Source organism: Mastacembelus armatus, chromosome 5, assembly GCF_900324485.2.
Source record: "Mastacembelus armatus chromosome 5, fMasArm1.2, whole genome shotgun sequence".
Lineage (NCBI taxonomy): Eukaryota > Metazoa > Chordata > Actinopteri > Synbranchiformes > Mastacembelidae > Mastacembelus > Mastacembelus armatus.
Genome location: NC_046637.1, coordinates 3,473,681 through 3,492,125, shown reverse-complemented (window position 1 = coordinate 3,492,125; position 18,445 = coordinate 3,473,681). Strand labels below are relative to the sequence as shown.

General features: G+C 40.9%; 1 protein-coding gene across 1 annotated transcript in view; it reads left to right on the top strand.

Annotated features, from left to right (window-relative positions):
* The window catches only part of ptprt (protein tyrosine phosphatase receptor type T), a 266,980-nt gene that overhangs the window by 73,194 nt on the left and 175,341 nt on the right, over positions 1-18,445 (top strand). The window contains exon 7 of the mRNA XM_026307430.1: positions 676-850. Coding sequence (XP_026163215.1) covers positions 676-850 — 175 coding nt within the window. The remainder of the gene's footprint in view (positions 1-675; positions 851-18,445) is intronic.

Genomic DNA, 18,445 nt, shown 5'->3' with positions numbered 1-18,445 from the left:
CCTGCAGGGTATTATAACTTATGCGATAATTAAACTCTTGACTTGAACTTATACGAGTTGTCCTGTTGTATAAAGTGAAACAGACTCCTATTGGCAAATCAGGAAAAAGCAGAACAAGCAGAAACAGAAAATCTATGGATGGAGTCATATTTTATTTCATATTTTTCAATACAGACTATAAAGGATATAAAAACCCAATTAACTTAAGAGATTTATCCTTTATTAATACAATTGTATTGAATGCTTATAAAAAATAATAATAACTGAAGAATGTATGAATCTTTCCCAGCTCAATATCCAGATGGACTAGAAGTCCTTGTTCTGCTTTGTATCTATGAGTCTGTGCATGTGGTCTGTGCATCTTCTGTGTATCCATGCTCATGCACACATGCAGGTTTACCTTCATGTGCACTGGCCACAGAAGGTCACATCTGGAGATGTTCATGTCTGACTTGCTCAGGCCTCTAATATCAATATGGGGTCATTGCTGTGTTGTTTGTTAGTGAGGCTGGGAATGTCCAGTTGATTGACACTTCACACATTAATGTAACATCTGAATTTTCATTTAGGATTAGACCTAAAACTGCATTAAAAGGAGAAACCAGCCTTGGTGAGAACACTTTGAAAGGCATTTGCCAATAACTCCATTGTAATTTTGTCTTTCCCATCATGCAGCAGTGGAACGGTAAGGACACAGCACTGATGGTGACCAGGGTTGTGAACCACCGGCGTTTCTCAGCAACTGTCAGCGTTGGCGACACTTCGCAGCGCAGCACCAGCCGATACCGCTGCGTCATCCGATCCGACGGTGGGTCGGGGGTGTCCAACTACGCCGACCTCATCGTTAAAGGCAAGTTCCGCTGTTCATCCTGTTAACAGAACCACAAGTAGGAGGCAAAACTACCAGTCACTTAATGAGAGTGGCGCTTGACAAATCTGATCATTGTGGATGCAGTAAAGTAGGACAACATGTATAATGTAGAGGAAGTGAGAAACAAGCCTGGGTGGTGTAGTTGCGTGTGCATGTGTGTGTTTGGCTGTTGCTCATTAGTGCTGAGAGAATGCTGAGGGTGGAATACTGAGCAGACCTCAGAGTGGTGACTAAAATCACAATGAGCACTCTTTCACTCCATTTTCTGTCCGTCTCTGTCAGTCTTTCAGCTAATTCTCTTCCTGTGCATGTCTCATGTTCCCTTCCTTTCTCTAATGGTTTGAACACTTTGTTTTCATTTTGAAAATGCTAACAGTATTTTTAGAGGCTCCAATTTCTCACTTGATTTTAAGGTGTTTATTTCGCAAGAAAGGTGTCAAGATGTTTTCTTAATGAAGATGAAGGGTGAGTGCAGCAGTAGTTCAGAAAGAGGACAAGTAAAGATATTTACAGCAGAGTTTGATCTTTTACTTCTTAAACCTTGATCCTTATTCTTATTTTTCTTTTATATCAAATCAGCTTTAAATTCTACTCAGTATTTCCACAGATACCAAAGTAGCCCAAAGAAACTGGAGCGTTTGGATCCAACCGGTTAAAACACAGTAGTTTGACTAATAAAGTAAATGGAAACTGAACTAAAAGTACAATATTGCGTTATCCTTCTGTCTCTTCCTTGCCTGTCCTTTCTCATCTCTTTTTCCATTGTTTTCTTTTCACCCCGACTCACCTCCTGTTTCCTCTGTCCCTCTTGAATTTATCTGTTCTGCTCGACAAATCCCCTGACTGAAGACATTCAAATCCTCTAATGCGATCTACTCTGCTCTGTGCTCACTGTCAATACGGGCAAAAATATGGAGGAGTCTTTGTGATTTACCATCCCACTTTCCATCCCACGGTTCATGTGAACAACAGGACATACAGTGCTGTCCTGCTGAGAAGGATATTGATGTAGTGAGGAGGTTGGATAATGTTGTTGTAAGGCATTTGATAGAATTAGAGAATCACAGCTATCTGTTGTTGTCAGACGTAATTACATTCCTTTACTTCTCCCAGTTTACTGCGATTGTGTTTTGACTTCTCTGTCTTTATCCGTCTCCGTCTCTACCTTCAGCTCGTAAATTTACTTGATGTGAGGATAAAGAAAACTGATTTTTTTTTTTTTACCATTAAACTTCACTCACCTGACTTATCTAAAGCTAAATTCTAATAATCATTAAATGTGTGAACTAAAGTGCAACCATAGTGTTTGCTAAAGGGTTAGCATAAGCCTGCTATCACTCACACACTGTATGCTTAGAGGGTTATAACTGATCTGCTGACATAACGCTCAAGTGTTACCGCTACAACCTGCCGTGACTTAACGTATCAAATGCCACCGAGCACTGATCCAAAGTATTAGCACTGATCCAATATCACAGCAGGAAACAATAATTTGAATTATCTTTGTAAGTGTCCTCAGCCTCGTCACAGAAGTGCTCTGTCGCTGTGAAGCTGAATCTATGCTTCACTGTTAGCCAGTCTCTGCCACCTGGCCAAGGTTAGTAAGCCAGAAGTGGTTTCCAACAGCAGCTATGGAGGAGTCTCTGCAGCTCAAAGTGGGAACCAGTGGCTGCCAGAGCCGAGAGGCGGCGTTCTTTAGCACAGAGAGAGTGGGACAAAGAAAGAGCAACAACCAGGGTTAACATGGCTTTGGCTTTTTCACATGGAGAGGGTTCAAAGCAGCCAAAGGACTCACATTGGATCCACATGTGGCCTTCTTCTTTCTGGATGTGTTAGCATCTAAAGCTAATCTGCTGGGTTTGGTAGCATTAGCCACCTAGCATGATTATGAGTATGGTGCTTTGGGTCACATTAGCAGGAATGAGAGCGTCTACTGGACTGACACATTTACTCCTTAGTCAGCTAACGCTAGCTTTGGACTGGACACTTTGTCCCAACCAGGCACCCATAGTTTATGTTGTAGCTGGGAAACAGGAGTGGGTGTCAGTGGTGGGGGTGCAAACAGCCGTATGGTGGGGTTTAAATTGGGAGTTTTAGAGTCTTATTACACTATTTTTGCACAGCAGATAGGACCATGTTTGTTTACTAATGGAGTTTAAATTGCATCACTGAAATACATTTAAATGTAGAAAGGATCTGGCCTAAATTATGTTCTCGGCACATATTTGCAATGAATTATGCTGTTAACCTTATTTGGTATGAAGGATGTTTTAATCTGGAGGGAGGCTGGAGTTTCTGGTGTGTGTGTGTGTGTGTGTGTGTGTGTGTGTGTGTGTGCTGTTTTGATTAGATGGTAGTCCAGGGACTGAAACTGTCATTACCATCTGTTAGCAGAACACACAGACTGTACTCCTGAGAATGTCAAAATGGGTGTGTGTGTGTGTGTGTGTGTGTGTTGCTTCCCCTGCGGAGTGTGTCTGCTGATGTCTATGTGTTTGTGTGTCTGCCTGATGTGTGTATGTGTGCACTAGGTATTACTCACTTTGTGGGGACTGAAGCCTATTTACACGCTCACATCGTGGGGACTTCCTGGCCCCCTCAGTGTGAATTACTGAATTTAAGTCTGAGAACTTGGTTTAAGTTTAGAGTAAAGGTTAGAGTTAGTCTGCAGGAAAAGTCAATGTACAGTCCCCATGAGGAATGAGCACAAATGTGTGTGTGAAGCTCAGGTGCTTTGCATTGTGCCAGGGGAGCAGCTCATGCCAACACAATGAACAAGTGAAGTAGGACACACACACACACACACATCCATGAGCAGACCACCCTGACGCCCTTTGTGTGCACAGTGTGTGGTGCTGTATTTGTGTATGTCATGTATGTGTATGTGTTGTTCTTGCTTTGAACATTTTTGTATTCATGAGTGCTTTTTTTTTTCATTTTAATCATTCATGTGTGGAGGGATCATCTGCGTACAACTTACTTTGTCTCTGGGTGTGTGTATCTACATGCCTTTCATTTGTGTGTTCATGTCTGAGGTGTCATGTTTTTTTTGTGTATCCAAATTAATTTGTGTGTGTGATGTGTTTGTTGTTTGTTCCCTGGGGCTGTTGAGTGAAATTGGGGTTAATTAGCGTGTTGTTTAGCCAGGTGTGACCAGGCGAATCTGGATAGAGGGACTTCTCATATTAAAGAGCCATCTCTGTGCACTTCTTGTTGGCTGATGAGATGATGGTTTCCTTGTTCACTTGTTTTTCAAATTAGTAGAATTAAACATTCATGGTCAAATAGAAACCGTTTGCTAACAATTAGTCTGGAAGTAGAAAAGCTGGACACAAAAAAATCAATACTTGAATTGAGTATTGCTCATTCCAAAATAAAATGAATGAATTCTTTTACTTAAATGTGTGGCATTTTAAAATGGGACAGTGTTGTGGAAAATGAACTACAGTTCTAAAGAATTAGAGAACAGAATGAATTTCACAGTATATGAAATAACTGAATCTAATACAGTTTTATAGAATAATTTGTCCATCCCTTAAATCCTTTTTAATAAAGACAGAATATAGAAGAAAGACTAACTTAATCCATACAAATGTGTGAAACAAACATCTCAGTATTATGAATACCATGATGCACAGACTGTCAGTTACCTTTGTTGTTGTTTGTTGCTGTTTTTAATCAATCCTTGCAAAACAAACACGTCCACTTGTGCTGATTCCTTCATGTGTAAACTCACAGAGATTGCATTTCCCCTGTATCTCATCTTCCTGCTGATTTTTCCCATGGTCACACCGCTCATAAACTTTATATAGGTTATAGGTTAAGGAAAGCATGCAGTTAGAGCGATACGTTGTCAACGCAGCCTTCTCCCTGACCTTTAAAAGGACATCTTCGTATTTAACACACTGACAGTTATTATGAAAAACATCGGAAATAAGCAAATTATCTGAAAGTGTTAAAGCAGACATGGGGGGAATTATAAAAGACAATTAAAAAGGGAGAAAAGTAAAAATGACTTTTGAAGTAATGCAGCTTTTGTATAGTTCTATAAATGTCACACATACATGTGCACATACACACGTTAGCACATGCAGTGTCCAAGTGTCCAGTATGATTAGACTATAAAGGATGTGTATGAAGACGTCAATAAAAATGAAAAGCCTACACACGCACACACACACACACATTGCTCCTGTGTGTTTCTCATTTGTACGTCTCCTGTTGAACAGATGCAGTCAAAGCCCCAGGGCAACAAGGTCTCAACCGTACCCCTGGCTGTGCTTGTGTGTGTGTAAAACTGTGTGTACTTATGTGTGTCAGAGTGCTGCATGCTGACATGTCTGTGTCCTGGGGTGTATGAATGCAGGCAGTATTTGTGCTGCATTCATGTGTGTGTATTGTGCTGTGTTGTATATGGGCATTTGGGAATGAGTGTGTGTATGTGTGTCTTCTGTCTGTCAGAGATAAGACTCAGTGGGGCGTAGCAGAGATCCAGGAGAGCCACTGTCAGCTAGTGCCCTGTGGACACCCTGCAGTGTGTGTATGTGTGTGTGTGTGTGTGTGTGTGTGTGTGTTCCTCCATGTTCCTGCTGCATCTTTCTAAGTCTCCCTGGGTGGTCATAAAGCTGATTGTAGTCCAACAATTAGACCCAGCAGTGTGTGTGTGTGTGTGTGTCTGTGTGTGTGTGTGTGTGTGTGTGTCCATAGAGTTTTCTGCTGCTCATTCCTGGCATCTTCTATGTGTCTGTTCCCTGATAAGGAAATCAATAGTAGTGTGGACAGCTCAGCCCCATGTGTCAAGTCTGTTGAAGCCCTCTGACGCTCTGAACTCCCACTGGGTGTGAACACAACACAACCTCCAGTTTATAAAAATGACTGCTTGAAAAATATGTTTGGCTTCCTAGTGAGAAGTTTCATCCAAAATGAGATGTCAAACATTTGAAAAGGCACACATTAGAGATGCCAGACATTTGGGAATAAAAATAAAACAACAACTCACTGTTACCTTCACTGAGCTGTTGACAGTCATAGCATGAGTTCAGGTGGAGTGTCATTTCCAAATGTGTATGTGACATACATACAGAAAAATTAAATGCTATTGCTCCCAGACCCCAATACAACATAGAACAGATATAAATAATAAAAGAAAATATTATAATAAAAATGTAAACTAAAATTACATTGACAGCAGCGACAACATGTGTGTATTTCCTCTAGCAAGCTTGAGACACTGATTGAATTATGGCAAAACAGTCTTTAAATTTTGGTGCACAGCCTGTTTTAAACCCTCACAGCTTGAGGACTGAAGCTTCTGTACAGACTGGCAGAGGAAGTCTGGACGTCAGACGTATGCTATAAGGCTGAAGAGGCTGTGGCTGTGGTAGTAGGGCTCTGTCATGATGCTGGGGCCCTTGCAACTTTGTTTTTTATGGCTTTGTAGTTAGGAGGGTGATATTTTCTACTGCATCCATTGTTTGTTGTAGGGTCTTAGAGACTTTGTGGTTAACGTACAGTACCTGACAGTGATGCAGGTGGTCGGGATGCTCTCTGTGGTGCCTCGGGTGGAGGGAGGAGATATTGCTGTGCTTTCTTGGACATTTTTGCCAGATGTAAAGTCCATTTGAGTTCTTCATGATTGCAACAGATGACATGGATTTGATATATTTGCAGCTAAACAGGAAAGGGCTCCGAGGCTGAGCCAGGAGTTTTATAATCCTGGCAATCTAATAAGGAAACAGCAAGGACAACAAGCAGACAAGGAAAGAGAAATTTCACTCTGTTAAAACTAAAAATGAAAAGCAATGCTTCCTGATAATAGTGGAATTAGACTTCTACATTAACATATGATGCACAGTTAAAAGTACATTTGTGTAGCTGTGACTGAGAGGTTTTTTAGGTTAAACAATCTGGTAACTCCACGTTTGGTTATTCCACAACTTCCAGCTACTCAAAGTTGTTCAAAAGAGAAACCCAGTGCAAAGTGAGGAGCACAAGATGGTGTAACTCTGTTATGGCAGTTGCAGAGCTAGTGCTGTGGTAATTCATTTGCAAACAGGCAAAGTAAAGCATGCCATGTGATACACTGCCAATCTGTCCAGAGTGTACCCTGCCTTTCACCCAATATCAGCTTGGATTGGCTCCAGAACCTCGCCCCCCTGGAGTGCTCCAGGATGGGCGTTAGAAGATGGATGGATTAAAATAAAGTATGATAAAGCCTTCACCCTCCACCGTTGCTGGACATACAGGGAAAAGAATATTTCCATATACATGTGACCTCAGAATGAAAATATGGCTCATGTCAGTTTGCACAGTGAGGTTTGAAGTGAAGAAAAAGAAAAGTGAGATTATGAGATGTACACAAGGTGAGTGTAGGGAAAAAATGCCTGATACTTTTCCAAAAGTTTTTGAACTTCAAAGAACCAATCTGCATTTTTTATTTTTGTGAAATATTATGTTAGATTATCTTCCTAAATCAGGAAGTGTGTGTGTGAGTAGCATACACTACTAATGTATACCCCACGCCTCTTTAACCAGGACCACAGGGCTTGCCTTTGGGGGGGAAACGTGTGTGTGTGTGTGTGTGTGTGTGTGTGTTGTGTTGTGTTGTGCAGGTTGGCTGGTTTGTCATGTTGTTGGTATTTCATGTCTGTTGCTCTTTCATTTGTAGCAGCTTGTGTGCGTCAGTGCGAGTGGACACTTCACACAGAATTTCTGAGGAGAAACATAAGTAATGCATGAACAGGTAGGGTGAGCAAAGGAGGAGCAGGACTGGAGGTGAGACCAGCAAAAGAAGAAGGCAGAGAGGAAGTAAAAAGAGGATCAGTGAGGAACGAGGGGAGCGGAGAGAAGAGGCCACGGTGAGGAGGTGAAAAGTTGAAACTAGACGAACGCAGACAATGACGGTGAGGAAGTCAGAGAGTTGAACTGAAAGTGTGAATCAGGAGAGTTTAACAAAGAAGAAGGGAGAAACCACAGTGGAAGAAGATGAAAAAAGATAAAGAGAAGGAAGAAAACAAGAAGTAAAAATGAGGCAAATGGCAATAAAGATGATTATGTTAGTAACGTTGAACCATCTCTGATGTGACACCAGAAGAAGTGAGAGTCAAACTGAAGCTAAAGCTGACAGGTTCAATCCCATCAGCCCTTTCTGTCACTGCCAACATCTTGCTGATCTCCAGCCTGCTCACTCTCTTTACGTGCACGTTGATAAGAGCAGCTAAATGCCGAAAAATGTAAAACAGAGTCAGGAGGAGAGATGCGTCCAGTACGAGTGTCCCACAGTTTCGCTCCTGTAAAACTGACATATTTCACACTAAATCTCTTTTGGAGAATAATTTAGTGACGGTAAGAAGATCAGTTTCTCTTTTAGTGTCCTCCTTTCTGTCACACCTCCGTTTCCCTCAGCATCTCCCATCTCCTCTGTCTGTGTTTATGTGTCAGAGTAGACACTTTTATCCCCTGGTAAGCGAGCAGGTAGACATTTACTGTCTTGTTCATGGACACTTTGACAGGACACTTCTGACTTATAAATTTGGGGGAATAAGCTTAAATTCAAATGCTGCGTACTGTGGAAAGATGAGACGCTATTTCTCTTTATCGCCCCAGTTGATGGTAAAGTAGTTAAAAATATTTGTGCTCCACTGACCCGGGCAGATGTCTCTCACTGACATTTAGGTGAACCAACACAGACGCACATTCGTAGCCTGCTTTGCTATTTTTGCAGTAGTTTCAGCTTTGCCTTTGAAGTTTAGAGAAAAACTGAACAGTATTAATGAGACCATGAGTATTTCATCCATAATAAAGGGCAACACGCCACCTGGAACAGAAGACGACACCTTCTGTGTGAATCGGGTCATGTATCTGTCAGTTAATGCTTTTGAGTCAAACTTAAATGAAGTCATGTCTGTGGTTGGCCTACGCTGTGTTCATCCAACAAATTGACCTCTTCTCACTTTGAACAGCTTTGATTTCACTTGTTTTACCCTTTTTGCTGTGCCACAGGATCACAGGTGTGATGGGAACACTGAGGACAGCTTTAGGTGTCATGGCAGCATTAATAACACCAGGGCACCGACACGAACCTGAATATAGACAATAGTAATGTTATTAGCTACACTCGTACTCACACTGGTGTGACATGTCGAAGTCCGGCATGAAAACACCCTTTTACATGTGATGGACATTCATAGTGAACAGGAGCATCTTTAAAGTTGTATGTACAGTAGTTATTACTTCAACAGTAACATTTTACTGTTTTCAGAACTAAAAGACTCAACACATCAAATACCACTACAGTGTCACTTTAACAACAGTGACAGGTCCAAACAAACCTGCGCAGCTTCAATGGCAAAGCATTTCTTCTGTTTGAAGACTTACTTTGAGCAAAGGCTCATGGGATTGAAGATTTTCCTGTGCAGAAATTGATTCACACAGATTGTGTGTGTGAATGAATGAATATGTGAAGTTTATGTTTATTGGTTTGTTTTCATGTCTTGATTTTTTTTTATGTTTTGTGTGTGTGTGTGCGTGCGTGCGTGCGTGCGTGCGTGCGTGAATAGGTAGCAGGTGTCTGCCACAGTGAATTTGCTGTCAGGAGTTGAGAATCGGATCCTATTTCCCATCATACTTGGCTCCCCCTTGGGTGTAAAATACACTGTTTGCCCCTCATTCACCACACTTTCCTTCCTTCCTTCCTTCCTTCCTTCCTTCCTTCCTTCCTCCCTCCCTCTGATCTGTGTATCCTTGTAATAGATGGAGGCTGTGTCATTGTGCTGAGTCCTCTGATTAAAGCATTTTTGTGACCAAGCACTGGAAGAGCACGTGTGTGTGTGCGTGTATACAAGCGCTGAATTATTATAGCTAGTAGCAGGCCTGGGGGAGCATGGGGTGTTACCCACAGGTGTATGCACACACACACACACACACACACGCACACACACACACGCACACAGACGCACACGCACACACATTGCATGCTGAAGGCACACAATCCCCAGGACTAAGGGAATTGTGTTTATATAAAAATCTGTAGCAGTTCTGAGCTGGTGAATTCCACTGAGAGACTACATGGAAAGAAACAAAGGGGGAACAAAAGCATTGAGTCTCATTCTGTTAGATTAGATTGTGTGAATTAAGAGAATGCAGGTCAGAGGTGACATCACTCAAGAGAAGCCTCTGTCTTTTAATTGAAGGCTGATGTGCTGCACCTGGTGAGAGAGGGTTGTGCAGGAGCACACCATGAATTTGTCACACACCAAAGCAATCGTGAAATGGTAAAATTACTTTTATTGGACTTTGTCAAAAGCCATTTCTCACCAGCCAGGACAGGCAGAGGACGATACAGGGGGAAAGTAGTCAGCAGATAGTTTATAAACCGAGTCGATGGTCAAGTCAGACCTTCTCCCCTCCGGTAGAGGGCACTCACAGGTGTCAGGTAGGAGCATCCCTTTATTAAATTTTCTATGTTCTACTGTGAATAAAATATGGGTTTATGGGATTTGCAAATCACTGCCTTCTGTTTTTATGTAGAGTTTACACAGAACTGGGCTTGTAGATGGAAAGTATGCACACGCTAATCAGCGCTAACAAAAATAGAATTTCCCACACAAAGGTTTAATCAAAATTTGTGATTGAAATTTTTTCTGGAAAATCAAAAATGATCCAACCATCCAAAAGCCCCGCGTAACCTAGACCTGCTTATTCAGTGTTAAGCTGTTGTTGGCTGTAGCTTTACTAAAACATGCTTTTGTTCCAATAACATTTCAAATATGAGTTATTTAATTTTTTTATTAAGATAGTGTCAAGTTTATGTCCACATGAACAAAGATGCTTCATCTCCACAGTGTAAGATTTTAGAAGATTTGAAAACCTCTTCATTCATGTTTGCAGTGTCTTCTCCTAAAATTAAAGATGGCACTAAACTAAACAAAAACCATAATATACTTTTTCAACAACAGCCTATAACACAAGCCATTGGTTGACAAAATTACAATACTTTACTTTGGGTGCTTTGTATTCAGAATTTGTGTTTGGGAATTTATTATTTTCTTCATTTCTATGAACAGATGTACAACAATTTGAAATAAAACGTATCCAATATAAATTTGTTCCACTGAAGCACACGCCATGTGGTTCTTATCATTAACATTTGATGAGCTGGGCTGATCATATCAGCACTGGATCACACTTATCTGTGTATGTGTGTGGGCTTATCTGTCCTTTGTGAGATGAACTGCTGAGTTCAAGGAGCTGTGAAATAGACCTGAAATATATTACTGATAAGACAGCAACATACAGAGGCAGGAAGAGAAGACTAAAATAAAAAATACTGTATGTAGAAAGAGAGGATTACATTGACGAGTAATAGATTATAACATTAAAACATTAACATTATCAGGCTTAATGAGATATTATCAAATTGCATGTGAGACATATGAGAGGCCTTTATTGTAATTTATTCATACTGGTCATGATAACATAAAGTTAACAGGGTAGGAGACTGTAAAGCTGGTGCACTGTCCGTCTACTGGTTAAAGCTGCTTTTCAATGCTCACATTGTATATTAAAAAAATGTGAAGGGACAGCCAGGGAGCCAGTTCATGGACAGGAGGAAAATGAAGAACCCTCTCTCTTTCTTATCGTTCTATCACTGCTCTGTGTCCATTGTTGAAATGGGGAAAAAACACATTTTGGTAGAGCAATTCTCATTTTTGGTGCAAGTGATTTTTCCATTTTCCGCCACCCAGATGCTATATTTTCTCTCCTCTCTGGTGGGCTGAGGCCTCCTCAATGTGTCTGTCTAGCTCACACACACAAGTATACACAGACGCACACCATATACACATGCACACACTTTCTCTATCTTTAAATCTTTCCCATAGAGAGCTCAGGAAGATTTGATGGCACATTTGGACCTGTCACACCTGTAAACGGAAATACACACCCACAGTGAGGAAGGCAGGTTATAAACTGCCAATGGAGAACAGAACATGAAGAAGAGGAAAACATATTACCAACTACACAATTATTTCTAAAACATCAACCTTCCTCCCTCTTTTGCTTATTTCTTATTTATTGGTTAATGTTTTTTTACTCGCTCTAAATGTGTAATTGTGTGCTCATGTGTGTGTGTGTGTGTGTGTGTGTGTGTGTGTGTGTGCTCGTGTGTGAGTGTGTGTGTGTGTGTGTGTTATTCTGGCTGTCAGGGGAAACAGGAGAAGGTGAAATGAAGTGAGAACCATTTAGATTGGAAGGACCTGATAACAGCCACTACCAACACTGCTGTTTCTCCCCTTTCCACTTTTATTCTGTCATCTGCTGTCTTGATTGACCACCTCACTAACTTTTTCTAATATAATTTTCTCTGTTCTTTCTTTCTCTCTTTTGCCTTTTGCACAGCACATTTGACTTTTCCTATTATATTCTTTCATTTTCTCACAAAGACAAGTGGGTGCCAGGGAAGGGGCAGCTCAGTTAGAATGAGAGGTTAAGACGCCAACCATGAACGGCAGCATAATGTCATTCCTCATCTCTCTTTTCACAAATTTCAAGTAGAGACTGCAGAGAGATAAAACAAAAAAATGAAATACCCCCCAAATAAAACATTCCTTATGTTTGCAAGGGTCCACAATAATGTATTTTGGGGACCTGTGTTTTCCCTGTAAATAGGTTATATTATCAATGTCAGTATAAAATACATATTAATACACATGAAATTGTTTTATTATGGTTTTTAGTCTTTACACTATTACTGCAAGATATTTTAAATCTTGAAAACTTGAATTTGTGTTTGAGGCAAATGCAAAAAAGTTTGTCTTGTTATTGATTTTCCACTGCTTCAACTCCTGAACCCATAGGCTGTGATTTTCATACCAAACACAGACCTCACCACTGCGTCATAAATGGTTATATAAATTGGACTTTGGACATTGGTACATAGATGATGCATACAGTGGGTATGGAAATATTCAGACCCCTTTAAATTTTTCACTCTTTGTGTCATTGCAGCCATTTGCCAAAATCAAAAAAGTTCATTTTATTTCTCATTAATGTACACTCAGCACCCCATCTTGACAGAAAAAAACAGAAATGTAGAAATTTTTGCAAATTTATTAAAAAAGAAAAACTGAAATATCACATGGTCATAAGTATTCAGACCCTGTGCTCAGTATTGAGTAGAAGCACCCTTTTGAGCTAGTACAGCCATGAGTCTTCTTGGGAATGATGCAACAAGTTTTTCACACCAGGATTTGGGGATCCTCTGCCATTCTTCCTTGCAGATCCTCTCCAGTTCTGCCAGGTTGGATGGTGAACGTTGGTGGACAGCCATTTTCAGGTCTCTCCAGAGATGCTCAATTGGGTTTAGGTCAGGGCTCTGGCTGGGCCAGTCAAGAACGGTCACAGAGTTGTTCCGAAGCCACTCCTTTGTTATTTTAGCTGTGTGCTTAGGGTCATTGTCCTGTTGAAAGGTGAACCTTCGGCCCAGTCTGAGGTCCTGAGCACTCTGGAAGAGGTTTTCTTCCAGGATATCTCTGTACTTGGCCACATTCATCTTTCCTTCAATTGCAACCAGTCGTCCTGTCCCTGCAGCTGAAAAACACCCCCACAACATGATGCTCCCACCACCATGTTTCACTGTAGGGATTGTATTGGGCAGGTGATGAGCAGTGCCTGGTTTTCTCCACACATACCGCTTAGAATTAACGCCAAAAAGTTCAATCTTGGTCTCATCAGACCAGAGAATCTTATTTCTCATAATCTGGGAGTCCTTCATGTGTTTTTTGGCAAACTCTATGCGGGCTTTCATGTGTCTTGCACTGAGGAGAGGCTTCCGTCGGGCCACTCTGCCATAAAGCCCCGACTGGTGGAGGGCTGCAGTGATAGTTGACTTTGTGGAACTTTCTCCCATCTCCCTACTGCATCTCTGGAGCTCAGCCACAGTGATCTTTGGGTTCTTCTTTACCTCTCTCACCAAGGCTCTTCTCCCACGATTGCTCAGTTTGGCTGGACGGCCAGGTCTAGGAAGAGTTCTGGTCGTCCCAAACTTTTTCCATTTGAGGATTATGGAGGCCACTGTGCTCTTAGGAACCTTGAGTGCTGCAGAAATTCTTTTGTAACCTTGGCCAGATCTGTGCCTTGCCACAGTTCTGTCTCTGAGCACCTTGGGCGGTTCCTTCGACCTCATGACTCTCATTTGCTCTGACATGCACTGTGAGCTGTAAGGTCTTATATAGACAGGTGTGTGCCTTTCCTAATCAAGTCCAATCAGTTTAATTAAACACAGCTGGACTCCAATGAAGGAGCAGAACCATCTCAAGGAGGATCAGAAGAAATGGACAGCATGTGAGTTAAATATGAGTGTCACTGCAAAGGGTCTGAATACTTATGACCATGTGATATTTCAGTTTTTCTTTTTTAATAAATTTGCAAAAATTTCTACATTTCTGTTTTTTTCTGTCAAGATGGGGTGCTGAGTGTACATTAATGAGAAATAAAATGAACTTTTTTGATTTTGGCAAATGGCTGCAATGACACAAAGAGTGAAACATTTAAAGGGGTCTGAATACTTTCCGTACCCACTGTATATAATGGTTTCAGTATTAGAAGTGTTGTATTCACAATACCATGCATCTTGTAATCTCCTCTTTGCTCTAGTCCATACTTAACCTCCTCCAGTGATTCATTCACCAAAAACCACGTATGCTTGGCTATCAATGTTTGCTGCACCGTATCAATATATACGGTGCAGCAAACATTGAATATAAAGAATGTTCTGAATTATTGGCCTGATGCGTGGTCTGCAGACAACAGTGATGTTTGTAATTCTGAGCGTGGTGTTCCCCGTTGTTGGTTTTTCTTCTGCCCAGTTGAGTTTTGACATTTCAAAACTTTACCCAAACTTTTATTCAGCTGTTGAACTGGAATGTAACCTCTGTCTTTCGAGAATGGTGAGTCTCCACAATGCATGTAAACTGGTTCCAGCCCCCACAAAATGAGCATAGAGACATTTATACATATGCATGAATGTACAGACACACACATATACCCAGATTAATATACATATACAGTATCAGTATTGATCCCAGCTTCATTGTACAGGACAACAAGCCCATAAAAATCCCACTAGAGTCCATGAAGAACTATTTTCAGAGACAAGAAGAACCAGGAGTCCTGCAGCAGATAGTCTGACCCCCCCACAGAGCCCTGATCTGGGCAGTGTGGAGTCAGTCTGGGATCACATGAAGAGACAGAAACACTGGGGCAGCCTGAACCTACAGAAGAACTGCAGCAGCTTCTCTAAGGTTCTGCAAAGTACCAGGAGAAACTGTGTCAGGTCCAACCAGAGAGAACTGCTGCTGGTTTAAGGGCAAAGGGAAGAGCTGCACATACTGATTGGATTTAGGTTTGGTTCCCTTTACTGCACTTTGCAAGAAGTTCATTGATAAATTCTTTTTATTTATGTAATTCATATTAATAGCATCCCCTGTGTATTTTTAGAGTCTAAACTTTTGGCCAGTACTGTACTTGTGTGCTTGTACGCGTACACACAAACACACACACACACACACACACACATTATGACCCTTCTTCAAACACCACGCTGGGATTGTAATATAGTGCAGTAAAAAGGTGGATCCATATACTTTGCACCCTCAGGGTATAGTAACACTGGTCGCTTTTGAGTGTGTGATGTGTCTTCCCACAACAAGGCCCCAGGATGCATAAGATAAAACTTTTATGGGGCCAGGGCCACTGCAAACACACATACACAGAGAAGTGTTTATTGGCCCAGTGCTGTACTCCTGCTGTAGCCCATTTTTAAACTTCATGAGCACTGCTTGTTTTTAATACAGTGTGAGAGTAGCTTCTGGAGAAACTAAACAGGAAGATGACTCCTGTAAACTTCTTCTGTTAGTTCATATTCATATCAAACTCCATTTGCACTTTATGTACAGTTTAAGGTTTTGTTCTGCAATTTTTGCACCTGACAAAAAGCTCAAAAGAGGCCAGTTAATGAATTAGACTCGTCAGAGAGACGAGAGTGAGAGTGTTGTGCTGTGCAGCCATATGTGTCTGTGTGTTTGTGTCTGTTGTGGTACCAACCTGGCTTAGTTATATTTGGTGTGTCTGTCTAGCATTTTCAGTAACGTGTCAGACTGGGCTGACGTCAGAACAGAAATCTGCTCATTTTAAAAATAGAGCATTGTGTTTGTTTTGCATCAGGAAAGACAATGATTGATCGTAGATGGCTGCCTTTCATTATGTTTTTGTATTTTGGGAAGATTTTCACTTGGAATAGCAGCAGCAAATACATATGCACTTATAACTTGTCCTGACAGCATAAACAAAGCAAAAATATTCAAATTTCCTCTGTTAGTTTAGAAAAAGGATGAAATCGTTGACCCGTATATGGTTTGTAGTCTCATGACAATTATAACTATCTCACAGACACTGAAACATCCACAACAAAAACATTTCCTGATTCTTTGTAACTGTTCCTCCCTCATCATGGCCAAGTCTTTCTTTCACCATCCACAGCTCGTCCTCTATCTGGATCCCTCCGTCCCTTATTCCCAAACACCATTTGTTCTTCCTCCCGCCTTCATCCATCCTCTCACACTTCATTAGCATCACTGTATGAAGGCCAACTGTAGTTGATTAGCATTCAGAGTGTGTAGTCTGTTTCTTCATCTTTGCAAAGAGGCTTGTGCGCATATGCATATGTGAATGTGCGTATAGATATGTGTATAAATTGAATGTGCTTTAGATATTAACATTTCTGTGTATTAGTTGTGTATTTGTGTTTGTGTGTGCGTGTGTGCTCCCCCATGTCATCATGGGTGCCAGGTTGTGTGTCACTGGGTGGCCTCTGTAACTCTCGCTGTAAACGAGCTGGCAGAGGGAGGGATGGTGGGAGGAAACAGGCGGAGGGATGGAGTGATTGAAGGAATTTGCTCTTTCGTCCTGTGGAGTAGCATCAGGAGAAGCTGTTGAATATAAATGATGTAAATGAGGAGTTGAGTCTGTTAAAGCAGTTGTGCAAGACATTTACCAGGCCCCTGTTATGTTGCATATTTAATCTGTTTAGTACATTTTGTTGAGAATGACCAGTTTGAAAATTGTGCTGCTGCGTTCCACACTTATATTTTCTTGAGAAAAACATCTTGTACATGCTTATTAAATATATTCGCTTCTTCTAAACAAGTGAAGGAAATTGCAACAGAATAAACCAACTATTTTTACCTGCTTTCAGTGAATCACTCTCAAAAATTTCCTGGAAAAAGTGAAGTGTTCTTTTATTAAGACACAGATGAAACCATTTAGAAAATGTGAGACAAAATAAAAGGGAATGACATTTTTAAAAAAAAAATAAGTGAAGCCTTTGTTTGGAACATTGTTCTGTTTTTAGGATGATAAGAATAATTTCTTTGTTTCTTTTCCTCTATTACTTTTAAATAGGAAATCATTGGTACTTCAGTTTTAACACTGGGAATGTACCTGCACTTTTTCTTGAATACATACCGTATGCACTGCACATACATCTTTTCACACGTAGAGATGCACGTATTATTTTTTACTCTCTCCTCCACTCATGAATGCACATACAGATATAGAGGCACACACTCACGGCCTCCATATAGTTGAGATGGATGAGTATGTGGTGACTGACACTTGATTCATCAGTCCTGCAGCCACCATACATATTCTAATGGGAAAGTAAAAAACTTCAAGACTTTGCTTTTAGACAGCAGGAAGACAGGAGCCATTATTCTTAACTGGCGTCACACACCTGCCACAGACCGAAAAAAAAAAAAACAAACAAAAAAAAAAACCCAGCTCAGAGACCCCAGACTTCATTTAGAAATGACTCTTTTAGTTGCAGTGGTTTACAAACCTTACTGTGTTTAGTGAGGACTTCATTTTCAAAACACTGTGCACTATTTGTGTTTTTCTTGGTATAGTAATATCATCATCATCACCCGCACACTCCAAGATTGGGTATCAAGCCCCAGTAGTAATCTGCACGCTCAACACAAGAGCAGCTGACCTTAGATTGAAGAGCATGGCGAGAATGGATAACGAGAACCTCCAGTGCAGGGACGAGTGGGGAATCTTCTTTTGTCTCTATATCAAATAGCTTAAACACTATAGTACAGAAAAGTTAAAGGCTGATACCTGCATGCATCTCTATAGGATATTTGAAATGAATAATATTATCTTTTCTCTTGCACAGCATACTAAAATTGCTTAATAGACTACTGTGATGATGACTTCTACCTGAGAGCTACTGTATGTGCATATTTTAAAGGAAATATCTGCATTTGTCTTGTTGTATGATGACGGTGCAGGTGAAACTAAATAAGGGGAGAGAGAGCACAGATGACAGGCAATAATTTCTAGCCACATTCGATTTGGAGACACTGTGATTATGTGGGCAGCACCTTGACCACCAGGACACCCTGGTGTTTAAAGCCAATATATTGTTTTCCCTGAGCTGTTTTCTCCTAGAGCAGGGGCATGTGTAGGGGCTCAGGTAAATATGACTTGATCTGCCTGGAAGCTTCTGCCTAACTC